We start from the raw sequence: 23,345 nt of genomic DNA on the forward strand, positions 1-23,345 counted from the left end.
GATCACATTCAGTTCCGAAGCGTCAAACAACACCAAAGGATTTCTCAATGGGTTGCGCAACTTTATCGGGTCTTTCTTTTTTTCACTGTTTTCTCAAACTTGACGTTGACACGGCCCAAAAGCGAGGCCTGTCAATACTTTACTGAGTTTTTTAACGGGCAGCTCCCGAACACGTAAAAAACGTGCGATGCAAATTGTACGTATTGATATAAATAAAATAAAAATTATATTAAGTTGAAGGTATTTTCTATCTGCTGGGAAAATTGTTTCATAATTGTTTTGACCTCCCCATACACCCATTCAAATACTAATAACGAGTGAATTAGGATAATGTTTGCTATCCCTCTTCGGTGCATTCCATTACTGAAATCGAATTTTTAACCATGTAACCATTCCCAATTTCCGTAATAAAACAGCCCATCATACTTATTGCCGATGGAGCCACTTACCCACATGAATATTAACATTTTGCCAACAAAAAGATACATCCTAGATTTGAAGTTTTCGTGACTGCAAGGATTCATACTCTTTGTTTTTTTCGGTAAATTCCCGTAGGTAAAAAATAAATAAATGAAAAACTAAATTAAATCACGACGTTTCGGAGGCAACAAAAGCTTCCGTCTTCAGGTGGAACCGTTACAGCCAAATTCACTGTAACAAGTGAAGAGAGCTAATAGAGAAACGCGACTATATAGGGTAAGACGGGGGGGGGGGGTGGGGTGGAAAAAGATACATGCATACGATATAATCACCACAAAGGTAAATCAGTCGCTAGTAAACAATCATAATTATTTACGGCCCTTTGTCAATCCGCTGCTGGATACTGGATAAAGGCCTCCCCAAACCATGATGATGTTAGCCATGACCCAGGAATTGAAATCGGGTTGCTGGGTTCATAGTGCAGTGCGCGAAGGACGGTGCTTTCGCTTGACCCCATTGTAAATAATACGTTGTGTCATTCACGATTTCTATGCATATATCGTGAATGGTATTGCAATGAGCTAATTCGGTGAACTTGCGAGATTCATTTGCTTTGCCTATTCCTCCCCTTTTTTTCTTATCTCAAGATAAACGACTCCACTGGGCTGCAATGCCAAAAAACAAACATCTCAATCGACGAACATTTCCTGTGTTCTGTGGGTGGCCTGGCAATTGTAAAGTGTAACGAGAAAAAAAAAGAATTGCCAATTTGAAAACCTCATGAGTGACCAATACGCAGAGCAATTGGAAACTCGGCTCTTCGGATATAAGTACACATCCTGGGGCCCGAGCCTAGACACGTCTGGCTGCGCTTGTGACACATCACCCCCAGCAGCCTGCCTGGATCTGTGATCTTTGGCCACTAGTGAGGCTGAATCACAGGGTGAAGTTACACGAAAAAAATACTTTTTAGATAAATCATGTAAGCCTCTTTGTAAAAACAACGCGACAATAATAGAATTCGTTCTAAGTTCGTCAATGGAACATTTAAAGCCCAGAGGCTTGAATATTAAAGATATAAATAAGGAAGGATGTTAAGCCATGGAAGTTGTCTTTTCCCCTCCTGTTATAACTACAATCATTGATGTTGTGCCCGCATAGTTTTCTTTCAAGGGATGAATTCCAAAACAGCAGGTCCAGTGGGGGTCTTCATGGTGGTGACTATACAGATGCGTTGCGGCCCAAACTCAAATTCTGCCCCCACTTTGTTGGCTTGCAAATGTTCTTTTTATTAGTTCCAAAGCTAGGGGGATTTACGATGCCCATTGTGTTGGTTCCATAGGCTGCGTGCATCTCAGGCAGCAGCCTGTCTGCTTGTAACGGTCCCACCCCCCCACCCACCACCACTCACCAATTGAGATGAGTTCTCATAATTCAGGGTCGCAATTCGAATCGAGAATCAATTGTTTGGTGTCTTATTTGGACTCCCGTTTGTATTGTTTCCCTGTAACGTATGTACGTTGTACATCTTTCGCGCCACATATGTAGCCACAGCGTGCGAATCAGAGGTTACGGAGAAAGGACAAGAAACTAAACACAAAAACAGTCTTCTTCGCTTTGTTAGCCTCAATGTAATGTCGACAATATTTTCACCCACTCTCTTAATCGCGGGGGTCGTGGGGAGTGCCAGCGATATTTTTGTCGCCTTATTGTGATGTTCACAACGTATCTTCTTGGTTCTTTCGGTAAAGTCACGTAGAAGGGAAATAATAAAAAATAAAAATAAAACATAATAAAATACAAATTCTCACGACGTTTCGGCCACAACACAAGCAGCTGTCCTCAGGAGAATTTTTATTGTATTATATTTTATTTTTATTATTTTATTATTTTCCTTCTACGTGGCTTTACCGAAAGAACCAAGAAGATGAATCCCTGCAGTCACGAAAGCTTTGCATCGAAATTCACAACGTATGTCGTTGACCTCGCCGCGCAAGACGCTGCGACACACACAGTGTCCAGCATTCTACGCTCTTCGTCCGGCTGATCCTTGACCAAGATGGTGTTGTAAAGTCCCCCTCTCATCTCTGAGTGACACGGCCAACAACTTTTCCTCCGCTCTGATATGAGGTATAATAATGTGTATAAATCATGAATATCAAATTCTCACGTGGGCAATTCTCGGCATGTGTCGTGAGCATTTAGGATCAACTTTAATGGATAAACCGACGGCGTGGTTATGTGGCTTGCAGTCTGCTCTTCGCGTGATGAAAGAGCAGCTGTGGCAGGGCCAGTGAATGCCTCCTTTTAATTTTGGAGGGCGCTCGAGAAAAGATTTGCATTGAAATCAAACGCTGGGAGCTCCCGCAATACAAAGATGTGACGGCACATGGAATATTTAACAGCTTCCCCTTAAAACTGATACGCGGGGTCCCCAGATGTCGGAAGCATCTCGTTGAGTAAAATTAACTGCTCATGAAAGTTGTAACCTGCGATGCATTCTTCAAAGGCATACCGGATTATAATTTTGGAGTACATCCTTCAAGTGCGCAGAGAGCCGGAAAGAGGAGCACATGAATCAACGGGGAAGAAATGCAAATCTTGAGTTTTGTTGTTGTCTTATAGTCATCGTTGAGGAAAGGTTGTGGCAGGGCACACCATGGCTTGGAGGAATGAAAAGTGATGGATGAAAATGAATGACAAAAGATTTACATAGAGGATGACCACCACCGCGAAGATGGAGCAATGGCAAAACGTTCGTGGCTTTTAAACTGATGGCATTGTGGCGATGCCTTCGTCGAGCAGTGGATAGACAATGGCAGACGTCGACGAGGCCATTGTTGAGACTGGCCGCAGCGTTACATTCTGTGGCCAAAAAAACTGCACCAGCCAGAGTGGCTCTTCGTGACTGAGCCTGCTGCTGCTCGTTTGTTTTGGAAACGGCGATTTTTTTTTAGTTTTTGAGCCAACACCTGGTCGCACTTGGGAGTTTCTTCGTGCACTGGGTAGCCGCCTGTGGACATTGATTTTTCATTCCACCCCCAACCCCCCCACGCTTTGTTTCCTGTTCGAGAGACGTTGTCGGGGGTGTAGTCAAAGTTTGGTGAATGCTGCACACCGGGCGTACAACGGTGGCACACCGCATTCCTTCTGCCAACGACCATTCCCTCCCATTTCATTTGTCTCCTCCCGACGGCGTGAGCTCCGGGCGCCGTGACAGCGCGCGGGGCATTCGCGAGGCGGGCACGGCAGGGCCGGTCTGATGGGAGTGTTAAAGAGACCACCCGTGTACGTGCCGGGCGTCTTTCTTCGACGGCACGGGAGCGATGTGCATGGGCAGCGGCGGCGCGTGTGATGAGAGGCAGGGCGATAAGCGGTGACAACGACGTGGCGGTGACAAAGACGTGGCACTCTGTCTTCTCGACAGACCTGTTCTCCACCTGAGGACGGCTGCTTGCGTTGTGGCCGAAACGTCGTGAGAATGATTTTATTATGTTTTATTTTATTATTTCCATTCTACGTGACTTTACCGAAAGAACCAAGAAGACGTGGCACTTGTCTTTCTGCGGGCACGTTGGAGAGTGCGGCATTCGCCAGACTGCCAGCGAAGCATGTAAAACAAAATAAAAGCAAACGTTATTAAGGGAACGCCCGCGCACGGGCATGTCCGCCGATGACAACGTCGACTTCAGGCTTGGGCTATGATGCGGAGAATTTCCTTTTGGAGTGATGTCACAGTTCACCATCAAAGTCGTATGAGGCTGGTGCAATTGGGGACATGTGTTTTCTTCAAATGGGTACGCTCACAAACTGAACGCCCTCACAGTCAATATGTAGACATCATCCTTATGATAGGAATTAGGTGTCATTGTGACGGTAATTATCTACAGTTTTTTTATGGATTAGTTATGGATTCAATTCATGGTAGTTGTGCACCAAAACCAAAGTGCCATCAACATCCCAGTGTGGATGAAACAGTCAGTTCGTCTTAGTGCCATCAACATCCCAGTGTGGATGAAACAGTCAGTTCGTCTTAGTGCCATCAACATCCCAGTGTGGATGAAAGAGTCAGTTCGTCTTAGTGCCATCAACATCCCAGTGTGGATGCAACAGTCAGTTCGTCTTAGTGCCATCAACATCCCAGTGTGGATGAAACAGTCAGTTCGTCTTAGTGCCATCAACATCCCAGTGTGGATGAAACAGTCAGTTCGTCTTAGTACGTCCGACACCGTGGTATATCGTAATAATTTCTCCCTATTTTTAACAAACAAATGATCAGGGACCGAATTTCAGTGGACATTAATTGCCATGCTATGCCCAGGCAAAACGGCGACTTCACAATTTCGCTCACGATTACCCTCATCTTTAAAGGATCTCAGAGTTGCGTGCAACACCGTGGCCTTCCCTAAAAGTGATCTTTCTTTTTAATTCAGAGCCACCACGTCCGTGAGAGATGCCCTCAGCACTCCATTTGCAACGTTCGTGGATTGATCACGTGGTGAATTTCCCCACGAGAGTTCACGTGAACTCGTTCTATAATCATCTCAAAACGTACACGACCGCTGGTGTGAACTGAGCCAACACTCAACGCACACCGGGCAATAGAGGAGTGACCTCTACGACGACAGCTTGAAAAATATCATCCTCCACAAACAAACGCATCGCATTTGTTCTCGTTTGGTTTTTATCTGGTCAATCGATCAATCAAAAGTCCTTGATTTGTGACCTGTCAAGAGCCTGTCGGGACCCAATGGTAGACCTGGGTTAGACACGAGGCCAGCACCGCCAAAGTGAGGGGGAACAAACCCCAAGAGCAGCATGGTATCAACATAATAGTGGAAAACAACAACAGAGAAGAGGCAGCACAATATGAAGCAAGATTATAGTTTTCCTAAAACAGGATTCTGTTGTTATTAAAATGTAAAAAAAATGTTCATATTTTAGTCTCAGGACACATAGGTATTCAAAACAAATTTCAAAAACAATTTCTCTGGCGTTTCATAGGCAGTGGGTGCAAATATTGTCTGGGAGTGCTCAAATGTATTTTAGGGACGGTAAAAGTTTTGAATTTTTTTTAAAGAAATGTTACTTTGAGAAACAAATTAAACAATATTCTTGGTTTTTTCGGTAAAGTCACGTAGAAAGAAAATAATAAAAAAAATCTAAAAATAAAAATAATAAGATACAATTCTCGCGACGTTTCGGCCACAACGCTGCTTGCGTTATTATGTTTTATTTTTATAATTTTTTTATTTCCCTTCTACGTGAGTTTACCGAAAGAACCAAGAATATGAATCCATGTAGTCATGAAAGCTTTAAATCGAAAATTAAACAATAGTTTATAACCTGGTAATAACATGTTGAGATGACAATAGTTTATAACCTGCTAAGTGCATGTTGAGATGACAATGCCAGATAAATAGTCGTCTCAACGTCGTCTCGACGACAAGTCTACATTTCAAGGGAGACCTGGGTGAAGGCAGCACGACATAAAGCGATGAAACAATAGTTTAATGTTCTGTTTAGACCAGGGGTCGGCAACCTACGGCTCCGGAGCCGCATGCGGCTCTTTACGGGCTGCTTCTTGACAATATGTACGTATGTACAGTATGTACTCAGATGCATTGCGGCTCTTGAAATACTGAATTTTGTACCGAATTGGAAAGAAATGGCTCTTCTTGTTATTTTGGTTGCCGACCCCTGGTTTAGACAGTTAAGACAATTACCGTAATGTAAAAAAAATTTTTTACAAGAATTGCCACCAGCAAGGCACAGGCTGCACTAGCATCCAAGGGCATGGAGTCATCTATTGTCAGTCGACCGTAAGCTCTGCTGGTGGTCACCTTGGTTGGACTCTGTTTTGGGGGCATCCATTGCCATGAGAAATGAAACTGCTTTGGATTACCGATTTGCGTCTGTCCACCACTTTCTCCGCTCGTGGTGACCTCGCAATTCTCTCGTCGAATCCGGCTCCGAGAGGTTTTATTTGTAGAGGCTGCGTTTGAATGCAAGATGGTCAATACACGAGAGGGGCCTGCTTGTCCGAGCCACCAACTAACTGCCTCTTGGTCGGACTGTCTCAGTTCAAAATGCACATAGGGATTCATGCTGCAGTCATACACTGTAAAGTAGTACTCGAAAGTCGTGGTAAGCTTGTATTTGACCAGAAGATGGAAGGCAACCCGTTTAGACGACACGAGGCATGGTCTTATTCACAAGGGTATCCTGGAATTTTAGGTGACCTGCAAATGCAGACAAACCAGATTTATTATCAAAGGATGACCATTACCATTCGGGGTGTAATAATTTGCTTCCCCATAAAGCACATTCCTGCGGAGGGAGCTGGTAGGAACGTTGGGTTGCTCGGTCAATGGCCAGGGTCAACGGCGGCGTGGTGTATTCCGCAAATATGGCCGACTGTGAGGGCGGGCACAAGCCGGCGTGAGTAGGTTAAACTTGAGTTTTATAAGGGCACCACGGGGTGACCAGCCCCTTCCCACCCAGCCCCTCCCCACCCAGCCCCTCCCTACCCAGCCCCTCCCCACCCTCCCCACCCAGCCCCTCTCCACCCAGCCCCACTCCTCCCATTTTTGGATGCACGACGGACGGACACAATAATCTCCTGTGGGCTGGTGTAACCAGGAGGTTCCTTCCAGTATAAATGCATTACTGCAATGGAGAATTGCGATACCATTCAAGAATAGATTTGGTTTTTTTTTCAGTGAATGTAGCCGGGCCCCCCCGTTGTGGCTGGGTGGGTCGCATGAATTCGTTAGACACAACACACGAGACTACGCACATTTATGCTTACACTTAAGCGCACAATTAATGTACTGTATGTATCATGAGCTCAAGAATCAATAAAACGATACCAATATTGATTGGTATAATGATTTACACCAGTTTGTCAATCCACTACTGGATTCAGGGCCTCCCCCCTTCTATGGGCGCCATAGTGGCGAGATGTTAACTACCTCGCCTGGTATACAGGAGGTTGTGGGTTCGATCCCATCCCTGATGCCTGTGTATTGGGAGTTTGCGTGTCGTCCCCGTGGTCCGCTGTATTTTTCTCCGGGTCCTCCAGGTTTTCCCTCTACATTTAAAAACGGTTAGAGTATTTGGCTGCTATAAATGTTAACATAAGCAACTTGGTTGAGCTATAATTTACGGCAAGATCGCTTCTGAAAAAGAGCTATATAGCTCAGTGGGTATTGCCTAGTAAAATTGAAAATGTTGGTCAATCGGGTTTTTGGCCATATTTCACCACGATGGTTGTTGTCGAGTGGCATCTAAACCAGTCCCGGGAAACCCAGGACTCGTTCAGATATCACTCGACACCAATGCCACCCATTAAAACCCACAATTGACAACCAGTCATTTCATAAAGCTGCAAATGAATGGGCGTCTGCATCATCTGTGCCACGATTGTGTTGTGTCCGCGGCATCTGTGCTGCCTTTGTGTGCGTGTGTGCGTGCGCCACCAGGCATTGTCTTACGTAACGTCCCATTAGGATGCCTCACTCGCTCCCTTCCAGAAAGTATTGGGAATTGCGCTCGGGGAAGAAAAAAAACCACACAAAAACACATTTCACTGCCGGGCCCGGCACTCCTGGCAACCGTTGGCGTCCGCTCATAGAATTTTTTTCGTGGCTGTTGCCGGGATACCGGTCCGGCGAGACAGCACGCGGGGGCCTGATTTGGAGTGTGTGTGTGGAGTGTACATCAGCCACGTGGTCTGAACGGCCAGGGGCATTTATACTCGGACACTGGGCATTGACACTGCTGTTTGCCCCTTCACTCGCGCGGGCGAATGCTTCTCGATCGGTGCGTTTGCGTTGTCAGCCGTGAAACTGCGATTAACCGATACGGGAAAAAAAAATTGGTGAAAAAAAGACATTAAGTCCGCTGACTGTTGCAACAGGAGCATAACGGGGCTCTTTTCTTCGTTTATGTAATAGTTATCATTTACAGCCCTCTGTCAATCCACTGCTCAATGAAGGCATTTGCACGCCGTGTTGGCCACAAGGCCAAACTGCAGAGTGGCTTGGTGAAAGGTGGTTGCAGGAGCAGTTAAAATGTCACTCGCCACCGATGTTAACCGAGAGCTGGGAATAGAACTCGGTACGTGAACCAATGTTTTTACGTATGCACATTTTAAAACTGCAATGAAATGCCCCGTTAACACACATCGAGAGAGAGAGAGAGATATTTAACAGAGCTGTAAAACGTGCATACGTTGGAAAATCTGTGATTTCGAGTGGGAGACCGAGCAGTGATTCCCTCGGCGTGCATGAGGAACTGTGGCTCTTTTTTTTATTAGGATTTTATGAAACAACAGCAACAACATAGGCCTTGTAACAAAGCTTTAGGTGACGGGAAAGCCGGACAAGGGACAAACTCGGAGCTCCCAGACCCGACCAGTCTACAATATACGACGGGGGAATTGAACCGCGTGTGTAGGGGGTGGAGGTATTCATCCATCGCCAGGAACTGTGTCTCTTGAGAATGGAATTTTATTTCGTGGGCGTACTGAGTTGCCAATGAAAGGTCAATGGATTGCATGATGTTCTCACTTTTGAGGGTGCGTTAAGTGCATTTTTTTTTATTCAGACCTGTCTGGTCGGACATTTAACATGTCTTTAAGCCACGGCACAAGATAAAATGAACAAACTGACATTTGTATTTTTGTTAAATAATGGCTTTTAAACTTGCACAGGTGGATATTTGTGCAGACTCATGCACGCACAAAGCCAAATATAGCCTCCATTTATCTTTTGGGCTGCCGAGACAAAAGTGCTGTTCGTGCATTTGTCTCACGAGTAGCCGAGTCGGGTGATTTATGTTTGGCTACAAAGTCAGAACAGGGGGGGTCCTTACCAACATTACCGCTTCTTGCCAAGTCACCGCTTCATCGCAATGCTATTCACGAAGCAGGGTAATGATCCATCGATGCACCATTTAGCATCACTTCTCACGCCGATTATACACGAGTAGAATCAATTATGTACGGTATTTGCAAAACTTGTCTCATGCACCTTGTGCCGAATATGATGAACAAGGCAGGACAACACCATTGGAACCTCATTTGCCAGTAAAAAATATGATGATTGTTTTTTTACCCTTCTATCTGGCAACAAAACTGACACCTTTTTTTTTTACAAAGAGTCCTGTTTACATAGACCACAATACCTGCGGTCATAATGCAAACAAAAAACATAACTCTGATAATGTATGCACTGTCCTTGAAGTTGATTGGTCCACACCCGAGACAGCTTTCCAGGTCAAGTAAGACAGACAATGGATATGAAACCGTAAGGGACGAAAACAAGTGGATCGATGTAGGTTGTTTTTTTACGGCTCGCTGTCTGAGAAATGCCTCCGAAATCGTCGCGAAGGAGAATGGATCAGCACTCACCATGGCGATCCCCAAAGAGCAGCTTTTAAGATAAATTGATTTGATAAAAATGTGGTGACCTCCGAAACCAAAGTACCGTACACATTCATGGTTGATTCGACATGGAGGAGGGACCTGGTCACTGATGTTTGCCATGGCCAGGAATCGATTACCAGGTCAGCAGTTTCATAGCGAGCGTTGGGGCGAGTGTTGTTAGCTAGCAGCACCTATGGAGGCCGGCACGGCACATGAGGGGGCTGGGGTGGCCAGCGTCACGCCCGACCGCCTTTGTCTCCCCAGTGGCGACGTTTTCACACATCGCACCAGGTACTCATTTGAGGCTGAGTCGACCTAGGGAAGGCCCAGGACCGGTTCAGATAATCGTCACCGGTGTTAGCCGCGAGCGGGCAATCGAACTCGGCTTGCCCGGTTCGCGCTAACCGCTACAAAGACAAAGATACCCCGTATAGCCTGTAACAGACTGTTGGGGCAAGAGCTGTTAGCGAGTAGCACCTATGAAGGCCGGAATTGCACACGAGGGGGGTGGGTGGCCAACACCACGGCCGGCCGCCTTTGTATCCCTTGTGGCGATTTGAGGTGAGGCCGAGAAACCGGTTCAGGTCATCGTGAGCGGGCAATCGAACTCGGGTCGGTGGGTTCGTGGCGCAGCGCGCTGACCGCTCCACCACCGCTCGCGATCTGTCACGGGTCACAATAAAAACAAAATCATACGCAACGCAACACGCGGGGGGGGGGGGACTGGGCCTTTGGACGACAGCAAGATAAGTTTAAAAAAAGTTGGGTGGGGGTGGGGCGGAGAGACGCGGGGGTCTTCCCATGCATAAAAGTTAGAGAGACCTTTATATACAGAGGCACTAAAAGGCCGCGTCCCCCGCGAGGGGCTGTAAACAACCGGGAAGGGCTGAGCGCGATTTAAACCACAACAACAACAAAAACCCCGCCACCAACCACCATCACCACCAGAGCGCCTCCATCAAATGCGCTTTGTGGACGACACAAAAGCCGCGCTCTCCCAGCCACGGATGTTCCACCGGGCGACAATGGAAAAGCGGTGATAGTGCCTCTATGATGGTGGTGGTGGTGGCAACATTGCGTGCATCCGTGTGCGCGTGTGGATGGGGGCTCGTGAAGGACGCTGCTGATGCTGCTGGGCAGTTGGAGGCAGTCGCCCTCCAGCAAAAAACGGAGGGCGGAGGAGCGACGTTCACAACAACGAGCGCAGCGCCGGGTAGATAAAGCACAGCGAGTTGGCATAGTGGGGAGGCACAGGTGGTGCATCAGCCACTCATCTCAGTCATTTCAGGCATCTCAGTCAGTCGACCCGTGGCACCTGCTGGGTCTGACCCGTGACCTCCTGCCGGCGGGCATTCGACACTTCACGTGGCCTCAACGTGCACCTAGCCTGGCACAACAAGCGCCGTTGTGACGTCACCGCCACTTAGTGGCGAATGACGGTTGTGGTGCTCGTTAATGGCAATTGCCTCTACAGTATGTGACGGCTATACGGGGGATCTTTGTCTTTGTTGCGTGTGTCTGTGAATTTTAATCGGCGAGTTATTAACTTAGATGCACTTCTATCCTTTGTCAACAAACCAGACGTTAACGTTCATTTAAATATGGCCCTTCTCTGATTGATCTTCAGCAGCAGCCGTTATCAATCCAAAACGTCCAATTATGATTCGTGATTGATCGAAACGAGAGTGGCAGACAAAGACGAACACGCGCCCGAGAGGACGGACAACCACCGTGGAGATGGAGCGATTAAATCGCCCCGGGTGTGGGTAACTCGACGGATTTGGTGCATCGTGAGCTCTGAGAGAGGGCGATTGCTTGGAGAGGCCTTCGTCCAGCAGTGGATAGAGCTGATGATGATTATAGCAACCAGTATTGCGTGTAACTGTGCGATGCCACAGCATTAACAGCGTATACAACTCATTAAGCACTCTGTAATATCTGGAGTTAACACTACATCCAGCAATGAGACGATAACGACTGATGATTTGACACCAACAAACACAGAGGCTGGCTTATACCACGCTTACGCGTAACAATCAGGATATTGTGTTAAAGAGTTGGCATGAACCGGAGTTCAAAATCACCCATCCCTGGTGCAGTTACCTGCAGGAAACCTGCTTCAGATCCACGGCCCGAGAGACACAGAAATGTGACACGGCTTCATGCAAAGCAGACCTCCCGCTTAGGCAGCATTTAAAATATGGCATGGCTCCCTTTGGCAATCAGGGGAGGGCCGCATTAACCAGAGCCAGCCGGCAATTAGTGACTTATTCTTGACTTGCTTAACGAGTGGAATCTTCAAATTAACACTTGGTTCCACATGGGAATCGTTCTGAACTCCGTGTAAAGTCAATATATATATACCAACTACAGTATGCCATTACTCAACAGGAAGAGTTAAATATTTAGGTTTAGAACAAATTAAAGATGTTTTATTGAAAGCATATATATGCCGCACAGTATTACATTGCTGTGATTATTTTCAGGATCGTGAGAGGTTGCGACAGATTGGGAAGGACTTCATCCAGCAGTGGGTTGATCATGGCTGCTGATGATAAAATTAATATATATTTGGAGCCTGTCTGATGCTCTGCAGAATAAGCGAAGCCTTAATTTAATTTTTAATGTCTACACCTGTGCATGTTAAAAACGAACAGAGGTGTCCAAGCACCCACACCAACAGTATGAACGTGAAACACATTCCTGAGGAGGGAGCTGGTAGGAACGTTGGGTTGCTCGGTCAATGGCCAGGGCCAACGGCGGCGTGGTGTATTCCGCAAATATGGCCGACTGTGAGGGCGGGCACAAGCCGGCGTGAGTAGGTTAAACGTTGAGTTTTATAAGGGCACCACGGGGTGACCAGCCCCTCCCCACCCAGCCCCACCCCTCCCACCTCACCCAGCCCCTCCCCACCCAGCCCCTCCCCTCCCCACCCAGCCCCTCCCTCCCACCCAGCCCCTCCGTCCCACCAAGCCCCTCCCTGCACGACGGACACAATAATCCCCTGTGGGCTGGTGTAACCAGGAGATTCCTACCAGTATTACAGCTGACTATGGTATCTCTATCATTTCACACCAGGGCCTCCCCACTGCCATTGGCGAGTCGATGACTTGTGGCAAGTCTGCTGTGAATGATCGCACCTCGAGTGGCTGCAGAGATCGCATTGACATGTGTATGCATAACGCCGTAGATATATGACTTTGAAAACATACCGTGTATCTATTGATCCTTGCGCGATTTGATGCACGTATCAGGCACAAAAGAAGAAATATTCATTTGGTGAATTAATAAACTACTAAACTATTTTTTTTTATTTTACCAGATGAGGCCCACTGAGCTATGTAGCTTCTTTTTCAGAAGATACCTGGCCCGACGAAGTGGCTTGTCACGTGTGGAATGTATAAGGACCAAATACTGTACTCTAAATGCATGATTATAAATGTGGAGGGAAAAGCCGGAGATTTAACAATAGGTTCTACCCTTTCTGTCAAGATGTTAAAACACCAAACAGAATCCGTGTTCAAGGAATCCTGTCTGCATTAACCACACGTACTTGCGGTGAACATGCAAACAAAAACATGCTCTGATTATTATAAATGAATTGTCTTTGAAACTGATTGGTCTACACCAGAGACAGCTTTCTTGACACCTGCTTTATTGCCAGAAAGGGTAAAGCCTTATTGTTATATTTTAATACTGCCAAGAAAGGTCCCATATTAAAAACCGGAGAACCCGGAGAAAAAATCTACGCAAATATGCAGCAGGCGTTAAGGTCAGGATCGATTTCACGACCTCCCGGATACCAGACGAGGTAGTTAACATCTCACCACCGTGTCTCCCTTACATCGTTCCATCCGTAACTTCCACCGTGCATGCTTGTTATAAGACACGTGTTGGACACCTGTGCAAAAGAGCTTCATAGCTCATCGGATTTCTCTCAGAAAAAAATATTCTAATTTTCTGCCAGCGCAGTAGAATATAAGCATTTTATGGTTATTAAGTGTAGGAAATGTGAGATGTCTCTTGATTTTTTTCCCTGCCCTCTACTGCCCACAAAGTTTTCCTGTAACCCATAGCACCTAATAATACATGGTGGCCTCCCATTCAGGCTCTATCCTGATTCAGTTTGGTGCATTCTGCTTGATTTTGGCGTAGACAAAGATATTGCTCAGCCTTGCAATGTAGAGGCAGCAAGATTCCTGTGTTCACATTTAAATGTTTACTTCACGACGCGTTGCACCAACAATTAGCACAGTTCCTGCACAGAGCACATGTGATAAACGAACAGCAGAGCTTACTTGAGCTTATGATAATTGAGCTTCTTCAAACCTGTGTTGGCCTAGAGCAGGGCTCGGCAACCTACGGCTCCGGAGCCGCATGCGGCTCTTTACGGGCTGCTTCTTGACGATGTGTACGTATGTACAGTATGTACTCAGATGCATTGCGGCTCTTGAAATACTGAATTTTGTACCGAATTGGAAAGAAATGGCTCTTCTTGTTATTTTGGTTGCCGACCCCTGGCCTAGAGGATAACACTGAGAGAGGAACACGACTTGTCCGTCAGTAAACACCGATACAGCTCCCATGGTCCAAACCAATCCTTCCCCCCCAATCTCTCCTCGCCGCCGTTCTCCCAACCTGCCCCTGATCAAGTCCAGGCACAACACGGTCCGCGCATCGCCTGCCTACGGCCGACTGATTCTCTCCGCTGAATAAATTTGCCCACTGTTTCCCTGCAGCATCTCGAGACGCGATCACATTTAGCGCCGACAGAATATAAACCCGACAATGAAGCCAGTGGAGCTCATTAAGAAGCCACTGGAACTGCTTTATGCGTTTAGTTTGTTGTCCTTCCCCCGCATCTCCGATTAGCACGGTTGGCTACGTACGGATGCGACGTAAGTTCAACATGCGTACGTACAAATCCACACGTCATTACAGAGTATTGTACAACAAGCACCACCCCGCGCTCATTTTGAAAGTAAAACACACTTGACTTCTTCTCGCCCACCCATTTTGATAACGCAGCGTGACATTATGGGCTATAAATAAAACTGTCATCGCCAATCCCGCTAGCGAGCCGCGATGCCGGGATCACGAACGAAACAACGGACGAATGAATGCGCCCGTCTGTTGTAAAAGAGGCAGCTTCCTCTGCGGTTGTCCGTGAGTTTTTGGTCTCGTCACACGGAGCTGTTTGGAGGACCTTGGGGGAGTTCACTGCGGGACAACTGTTCAACTGCTGCCATTGTGTCCGAACAAGGCTTGCTCGGGTTTCTTTTTTTTTAACCAAATGCAGGCTGACTCACCGTCGAGATGTTTATTACTTATTTTTTTTCGTCCAGCTAATTGAATGGTTTGACCCGACCCTCCCCGCCCCGCGCACCCACCCACTCTCTGTGTCTGTGCTGCTCACATTCATTCCGTTGCCCGCGCCTCGTGTGAGCTCCAAGGGAAATCCGGGCTGACTCACTCCGTCCCGAATGTTCTGGATGTTGCCAATGAAGGACCCGACAGTGAAACGCAACGTTGGCATTCGTGATTCATCTCCGATAGGCAAGAACACCCATCAGACGGCGGTTTTGGTCTCGATATGCGGGAGCGTACGTTTACATTATTTAATGATGTAAAGGACATCGTTGCTGTTCGTGCTGTAAACCTTCGTGTGTAGAAACGAGATTTATTTTGGCACCGCAGGGCCGTGATGGCCGGCAATGGCATGGGGAGGCATTTATCTAGCAGTATATAGTGACTACCAATATGCACAGAGTATATACTGATTAAATAAATACATTATATTTTGATCCAGCCTTGGCATTGGTGCACAGATAACAAAAAAAGTAACACGCTCGTCAATAACTGCGTGGCTTTAAAGATAAAATATAGTATCATTGTTGGTGACGTTTCGAGCAATGGCCCTTCTTCACAGCACAGTAAATATAATAATACATCAGCCAGTGTGGGTGACATATACATGCTTCTTGGTTCTTTCGGTAAAGTCACGTAGAAGGGAAGTAATAAAATAATAAAAATAAAATATAATAAAACAATTCTCACGACGTTTCGGCCACAACGCAAGCAGCCGTCAGGGTTTTTTTTTAACAAGATAAGCGATGGGGGGGGGGGAGTTCCAGAGAGCGCGCGACTAAAAGCCGAGCAGGGGCAGAGGTCGTCCTGGAGTCGGCGGGTTGCGAGTGCTGGCGGGGAGGAGGCCACAACCCGAGCTCGCTGCTAAATTTAGCCGTCCAACAAACGGCAGTATTATCATCATCGTCGTCGCCGCATTATCATCTGTCTGAGTAATGGAAGGGAGTTGATTTCATTTCCAAGGCTTGGGTATCTGGGTAATGTTTTTTTGGAACAAGCTGCTTCTGTTCTGCTGCGAACATTTAAAGCCCGTATAGAATCCCATTACGCTGTTACCACGTCGATAAGCTGCTTCTGCAAAATGACAAAATGGTCCGCTTGACACTTTAACTGTGGCTTATTAGGACTATTTAATGGCGGCCCGTAATTGTGTCGGTGTTGTAGGCGAAGTCGGAAGGTTTACAACGCAAGGGCACGCGTGGTTGCTGCACCAAGAAAAATATTCCTCAAAGAACATTCCACCGGCCCACTCAGACCACGTGAACCGGTAATTTGTTGGTTCGCCCATCGTTCTTAATTTGCCAGATCAGTTATAAGTAGCAAATTAATGAATTGCCCATTAGCAACTACACTGTGTGTTTGTTGAACTGCTTTCGCACCGTACATTGCCAACCGCGCTAATGGCCATACGACCCACCATGAGCCTTTGTGGGGAATTATGGCAAATAAAAATGACAAATGACCATCTCTCCATATGCAAATTTAATTTAGAGTATACATATTTGTTTTAGTCCATTAGCCTCTTAGCTTTTCAGACCAATGTTTCACAGCACCATTTTAACACCTTAAACTCTGGACAGGGTTTTGACCTTCTTGCATCTCATCAGCAGAATAAAGAGTATTAAACATATTCTGCTTGGATTGCCAGATATTATGGACAATGTACATACGCCTCTCGTCAAATCACCGGGAATGTGCCAACACTGGTTAAACCACGTGATCTAAGCAGTCTTGAGCCTGGATAGTGCTTGGATGGTTAACCGCCACGTGTAAAACAATACCGTATACAGACGTACGAGACAATAGCACTCCATGAAAAATATAGGATTATTTCAGCACAAAAAATATATTGTATGTTTTTTTTACTTTGCTGTTGTGAAAGACGCTATAGGCTGTGGAAACAATATTTTATCATATGGAGTGGTGGCCAATTTACTAATTTACCCCTCCCTTTAAAAAAAACAATTCGCAAGTCAATTTATAAGGCTTCGAATAAAAAACGCATTGCATTCTCTGAGATTATTGATTTTTCTTGGGCTAAAGCGTGAGAAAAAAATACTGTATATAGACATCAACAGTTGAACAAGACACCTGTGTGTGTGTTTTTTTGTTCTCTACAGTTAAGCTGGTCCACCACCACCACCCCATCCTTCCTCCTCCACTCACCACACGTTAGGGAGGGGATGCCTTTATGTAATGGTCTGTGACGCGCCCCCCGTGAGACGCACTCTGCCCCACTCGCAATACACAAAACGCACTCCCTTTTAGAATCGCAGCCTTGACAATGTGGCTCCCCTGGGAAAGCCGCGGCCACCCCTGTTGGTTGAGCCGTGACGCTTCGCTGTGCCAACACTCACGGACGCCCGCGAGAAAGCGCGCGATATGCAGGGCGGTCCAGATGTCTTGTGACACCCACATTTGTTTTTATTTAAAACAGAAATGAATATGCAAAGGAACTAAAATGTTTGGGGACAATTAATTCGGGGGGGTATCACAAGACATCTGGGCCACAATGTCACTTCGTTTCCCTCCTGCCCGAGAAAGGAACGGCCACACTTTCAGCATCACCTTTGGAGTTGGTGGTCTAGACAAGGCCGAGAGCGTTGCACACGCAACGCGGTGGCCGCGTGGCATGCACGCAAGGCACTGATTGCTTTTTGAGAGGCGTAGACGCTCGTGGCAACGTCGACACGGACGTGACGATAACCCCTCCTCCTCCTCCCCCGTGATGCTGCCACATCCACTTCAGCGACACACAATGTTTCGCCACTCTGCGTCTGCCGTAAACTTCCTTTTCGAACGTGCCTTGTTTATTTCCTGCACTGTAAAGTGGTGACTAGACAATGGCCGCGACGAGTGTGCTGGTGGTTTGTGTACACTTAAATAGGTCGTTTTCGCAACGTTTTACGTGCAAAAAAAGCTCTCAGCCTTATCCAGACCAGCAGCGCGAAAGAACTGAACGTGTGGCCATTTCGTCATTTTAGACCACCACACTCAAGAGAGTCGAGATAATGTGACCACCCCAACAAGGCAGCAGCACAACAATAAACAAGACTCATTTATACAAACAATATACACACAATATACAGTTCTTAATATCTGACATTGCGATTCGTTCACCCGCCTACCCTTGCTCAAGATGCACGCAACCACTTGAATAGCGGCGGACTTTTTAAAAAAGACGACACAAACAACACGACACGCACACGTGACAGATGCCCAATTAACGGCGTCCTCTAAGCTGTTTTCAAACGCAGCGGTCCGCACTTAATGAGTTTGCGTGCGCGAAGGCCAAAACAATAACCCGCGCCCATTAAGGGGGGCATAGAATGAGAGAGAGGGAGAGAGAGAGAGCGCGCTTGGCTATTTTTAAATCCTTTATATTAAGTTCGCTTGCTTGCTTGCTTGCGTGCTTGCTTGCTTGCTTACGACCGTGCAAATCTTTCGGTCGTTTTTTAACCCACTTCCCGTGATCCAATCGAGCTGACATTTTCCACACAGACTCGTTGTGCGAGACAATTAATGTTCGTGAAAAAAGTTTTCAAAAATGTTACACTGTTTAGGGAAAACTAATTAAATATTTAATTACCAATTGGTTAATACTGGCAGACAATCATCTTACCCATAGGTGGCAGCCATCTCAAGCCAGAGGACGAGAAGACTCTAGCCGCCACGCATATAAAGGATTTATAGTGAAAAACTTTGTTTTTACGGGTTATACTTATTAAATCCTTTATATTAAGTTCACTTGCTTGCTTGCTTACGACCGTGCAAATCTTTCGGTCGTTTTTTAACCCACTTCCCGTGATCCAATCGAGCTGACATTTTGCACACAGACTCGTTGTGCGTGACAATTTATTTTCGTGAAAATGTTTTTTCCAAAATTTTACACTTTTTAGGAAAAAAAAAATTTCACTAACACAATCATATATTTTTCCTAGACACAGAAAATTATTCTGGATGTGTGTCAACACCAATGTGATAAAACTGAAACTCTTACTCAAGAAAAACAGAAATGAATAATAAAATAAAACCGATGCCACGCATATAAAGGATTCATAGTGAAAAACTTTGTTTTTACGGGTTAATTTTTTTTGTTTGTTCCGAGCAGCAGCAGCAGCGGTAGGAAGCCTCCTTCACTCCAGATTTCCCCTTTGCGCGACATCCTGACGTGGTGCGCGTGGGCCCTCTCCGCCGTTACCGCTGACGGATAACCACCAGGAAACCAACCAGAGAACGAGCTAAAACAACAGCCGACATCACAACTCCCCCCTCCTCCACCTCCTCCTCCTCCTTCCTCCCGTGTCGTTCTTCCTTCCCCCAACCCACCCCCCACACCCACACGCCGATTGCCATCGCTAATGTGCGCGTTCGCATTGAGGGACATCCCCTGCTGTGCTGGTCACGGGGCCGCCCCCCCCCATCGCTGTGTCTGAGATGTTATTTCCCCCCCCCACCCTGTTTACCAGCTCCGTTCGGTGTTTTCCTGCCCTGTACTGTTAGGAGATGCGTGGCGAAATGACCACAATGGGGTCATGAATTCGTAAAAATTCATACCATAATCGACATTTTCAGACATTTGTCAAGAATTCATTGCTGCATTTCTCACACCATGTTGGGCCACGAGGGTTAGTTGACCATACTTCACCAAACTTGTGGGGGGAGGGGGGGGTGCCAAATATAAACCGCCACGGATGGTAGCCGTGGCCATGAATCGAAGGTCGCCGCACTCAAATGAGCGGTTTTCTTAGCACGTGATCACTTCGCCACCATACACACAGAGATAAAACAGAGATAAAACAGCAACAAAGAGCCCCCGTGTTTCCTGAACGAACTGTAGGGGCAAGTGCTGGTAGCGAGCACCTATTAAGGCCACAAAGGTACTCTAGGGGGTGGGTGGCCAGCACCACGGCCGACCGCCTTTGTCTCCCCAGTGGTGATGTTTACACACCGCACTAGGTACTCATTTGAGGCTGAGTCGACCTAGGAGAGGCCCAGAACCTGTTCAGAAAATCGCCACTGGTATTGGCCGTGAGCGGGCCGCCGGGTTCGTAGTGCAGCGCGCTAACCACTACACTACCGCTCCCCACGTAGAGCTATAAGCACACATTTATACAGACACGAATGCATGTAAATGTGGTGAATTGAGATTGTATACAGTTTGTGAGTCCTCTAACACCCTGCTGTAACTAAAGATTACAATCTTATGGGCGTCACAAAGGCTGGCTCCGTCGTCCTAAGCAGTCTGGCAAACATCAAGCAAAGACAATCGACAATTTAAACAGATTAGGCAATTTAAACGGCATCAACCAAGGAATTAACTCTTCAGGGATGATCTCTCTCCAAGGAGATGGAGCGATGAAATCGGCCCCGGTGGTGAATGGATTGTCGCACCGCAAGAACGTGAGACATTGCAGCAGCCTTGTGAGGGTTTGATCCAGCGTATGATGATGGTTAAAGTGGAGCTTAATCCGGATGTAAATTGTATTCATCAACAGGGATATATTTAGAAGGGATGGACAGGATTGGTAGGTGGGGGGGGTTTGGGGTGGATTTTCTTTTTTATCATAAGACGAGATCATTGACTTTTTGGGGAAACCTCTTGATAGAAATGTGACCTGGGAAGAGACCGGTATGTGGAGAGGTGTCGGTGGCTGCCGTGAGAGAATTATTAAACTGCTGCCACCCATGGGAGTGGAGCACACCTGGCAAGAGTCTCTTTGCCGTCATAAAATTGTGCAATATAGTCATTGTCCATTGACCTTCAGCACAAGCTCCTCCAGTGTTGGGAACATAATTGGGTTTCTTTTTTGCACGGTTTGTTGGGGCCTCAAATGCTCTCAAGACATTCTGGGTTGACTGAGATTATATTCTAGATTTGAAGTTTTCGTGACTGCAAGGATCCATACTCTTTGGTTCTTTCGGAAAAGTCACGTAGATGAAAGATAAAATACCGAAAGAACCAACGAGTATGAGATTATATTCCGCAATCGTTGATCGACCATTCCTTGAGTTCGTGCTCCTTCGGCAGGACTTCCTGATTCCACAATTTCCAATTAACAGAATAGGTTTAGCAAAACGGTAGATTGTGAATTTAATTTACTCTCGAAATGTGAGACTGCCGTAGTATGCGCGAACATCTGTTTATGAATTGTAAGTTATACGTGTTTACCATTGCATCCTTGCAGTCACGAAAACTTCAATTGAATTCACCTTGCCCCCCGTGCGCTGGGTTCTGGGTTTATCTGAGGTCTCCGCATAGAAAAAGACACGTTGCCTTAATGGGGATGTCATACGGTTTAGAAATAAGAAATTCACCAACCGGCCTTGTTTGGTAAAAATTACTAACAAACACCGACTATTGTATACACTTGGAATTCCGTCTCCTAAGCAAAGTTTGGGAGATGTCACACTTTAACTTGGAGGTTGATGATTTTACTGCGATGCACAGCTGTTAATTAATGTGTGTTGCGGCCGGATGGCTGGGTAAATCAACCCCCTTGCTGGCAATTGACGAGTGAACTCTTCGGACAGAAAAGGGCGTGCGGCCTCTAAACAAAGGCAGAGTTAACGACGCGTGGAAAAGGTGACTTCTTTGACAAAGGCACAATTGTCACCGTAGGATCCGACCTCTCTTCGTCGTCGTCGTTGCACGACATGTCACGTGACACCACCATACATACCGTGTTTGTGACGCAATGCAACACTACCTTATTTTTGACCACCAGCTCAAGGGGGGGGGTGGAAAAAAAGCAGCAAGATTGTGGCTATCTTCTTTTAGATAGCAACAGGACAAGTGACGTCATTGTGCACAGGCTACGTTCAAGCCTCATGCCTCGCTAGGACGCAGCGGTACAGTGTTGCCATCATTCCGCAACTTAAATGAAAACCCAGTTTTTTTACAAGTGGGGTTTTTGTTTGTTGCGTTCAGTGTGTTGTCCTTCCCCCGCGCCTCCGATTCGCACGGTTGGCTACGTACGGTGCGAAAGAAGTTCAACACGCGTACGTGCCTGATGTGGTGGCAGCATTGGCCTCAGGGCGACAGCCAACACATTTTCTTGGTTCTTTCGGTAAAGTCACGTAGAAGGGAAATAATAAAATAATAAAAATAATACATAATAAAATAATTCTCACGACGTTTCGGCCACAACGCAAGCAGCCGTCCTCATGTGAAGAACAGGTCTGTCGGAAAGACAGCGTCTAAATGTCTTTCCGACAGACCTGTTCTTCACCTGAGGACGGCTGCTTGCGTTGTGGCCGAAACGTCGTGAAAATTGTATTTTATAAAGTTTTATTTTTATTATTTTATTATTTCCCTTCTACGTGACTTTACCGAAAGAACCAAGAAGATGAATCCCTGCAGTCACGAAAGCTTTAAATCGAAAAAAGCCAACACGTTCTAACGCTTTCTGGTACATGACGAGAAACTCACCGGGCGAGCAGAACGAGAGAGAGAGAAAGAGCCGACTGCAAACAAATCAGAGAGTCACGATGCTGGGTGGCTGCTACTGCTGATGATGTTTGGGGTGGGTGGTTGGTATACGGAAGGCAGTATCGCCACTCCCACCCGCTGCTCGGTCCAACCCAGCCACGGGTTTTCGCGTGGGATGAAATCTCCTCCATCCAGCACGGCGCCTCGCAAGAGTAGCACTCACACGCCACATCCACACCCACCCAAATGCTCGCCGCCGGCTTCTGCTGCTGCTGGCTGCTGCGTGCTCACTGTGTGGTGACAACGGATTCTTTGCTGCTCAAGTGCTGAGTCCCGTCTTGGCGTATGCTCTTTCAGATGACGGAGGGCCGCCGTTGCCAGATACATCTTCTCGATGACCGAAACCTGGAGCTTCTTGTGCAGGTACTGTGCCCGCGTGTTGTGTGTGCTGTGTTGTGTGTGTGCTGCGCTGTGTTGTGTGCGCTGTGTTGTGTGCGCTGTGTTGTGTGCGGTGTGCTGTGTTGTGTTGTGTGTGCTGTGTTGTGTGTGTTGTGTTGTGTGTGTTGTGTTGTGTGTGCTGTGTTGTGTGTGTTGTGTTGTGTGTGTTGTGTTGTGTGTGTTGTGTTGTGTGTGCTGTGTTGTGTGCGCTGTGTTGTGTGCGCACCGTGGCCGCGTTTGCTTGGGGGTTTTTCTTTT

General features: G+C 46.8%; 1 protein-coding gene across 5 annotated transcripts in view; it reads left to right on the plus strand.

Moving 5' to 3' along the window:
• The window catches only part of LOC144943734 (FERM domain-containing protein 4A-like), a 240,914-nt gene that overhangs the window by 83,678 nt on the left and 133,891 nt on the right, over nt 1-23,345 (plus strand). For 4 of the 5 annotated variants that reach the window (XM_078871519.1, XM_078871518.1, XM_078871516.1 and 1 more), the window contains exon 2: nt 23,007-23,072. In XM_078871519.1, the coding sequence (XP_078727645.1) occupies nt 23,007-23,072 (66 nt within the window). Of the gene's footprint in view, nt 1-16,442; nt 16,485-23,006; nt 23,073-23,345 lie in introns of those variants that run through there. The other variant, XM_078871520.1, reaches the window with a different exon arrangement.

The sequence above is a fragment of the Lampetra fluviatilis genome, chromosome 32 (genome assembly GCF_964198595.1).
Source record: "Lampetra fluviatilis chromosome 32, kcLamFluv1.1, whole genome shotgun sequence".
In the NCBI taxonomy this organism is placed as follows: domain Eukaryota; kingdom Metazoa; phylum Chordata; class Hyperoartia; order Petromyzontiformes; family Petromyzontidae; genus Lampetra; species Lampetra fluviatilis.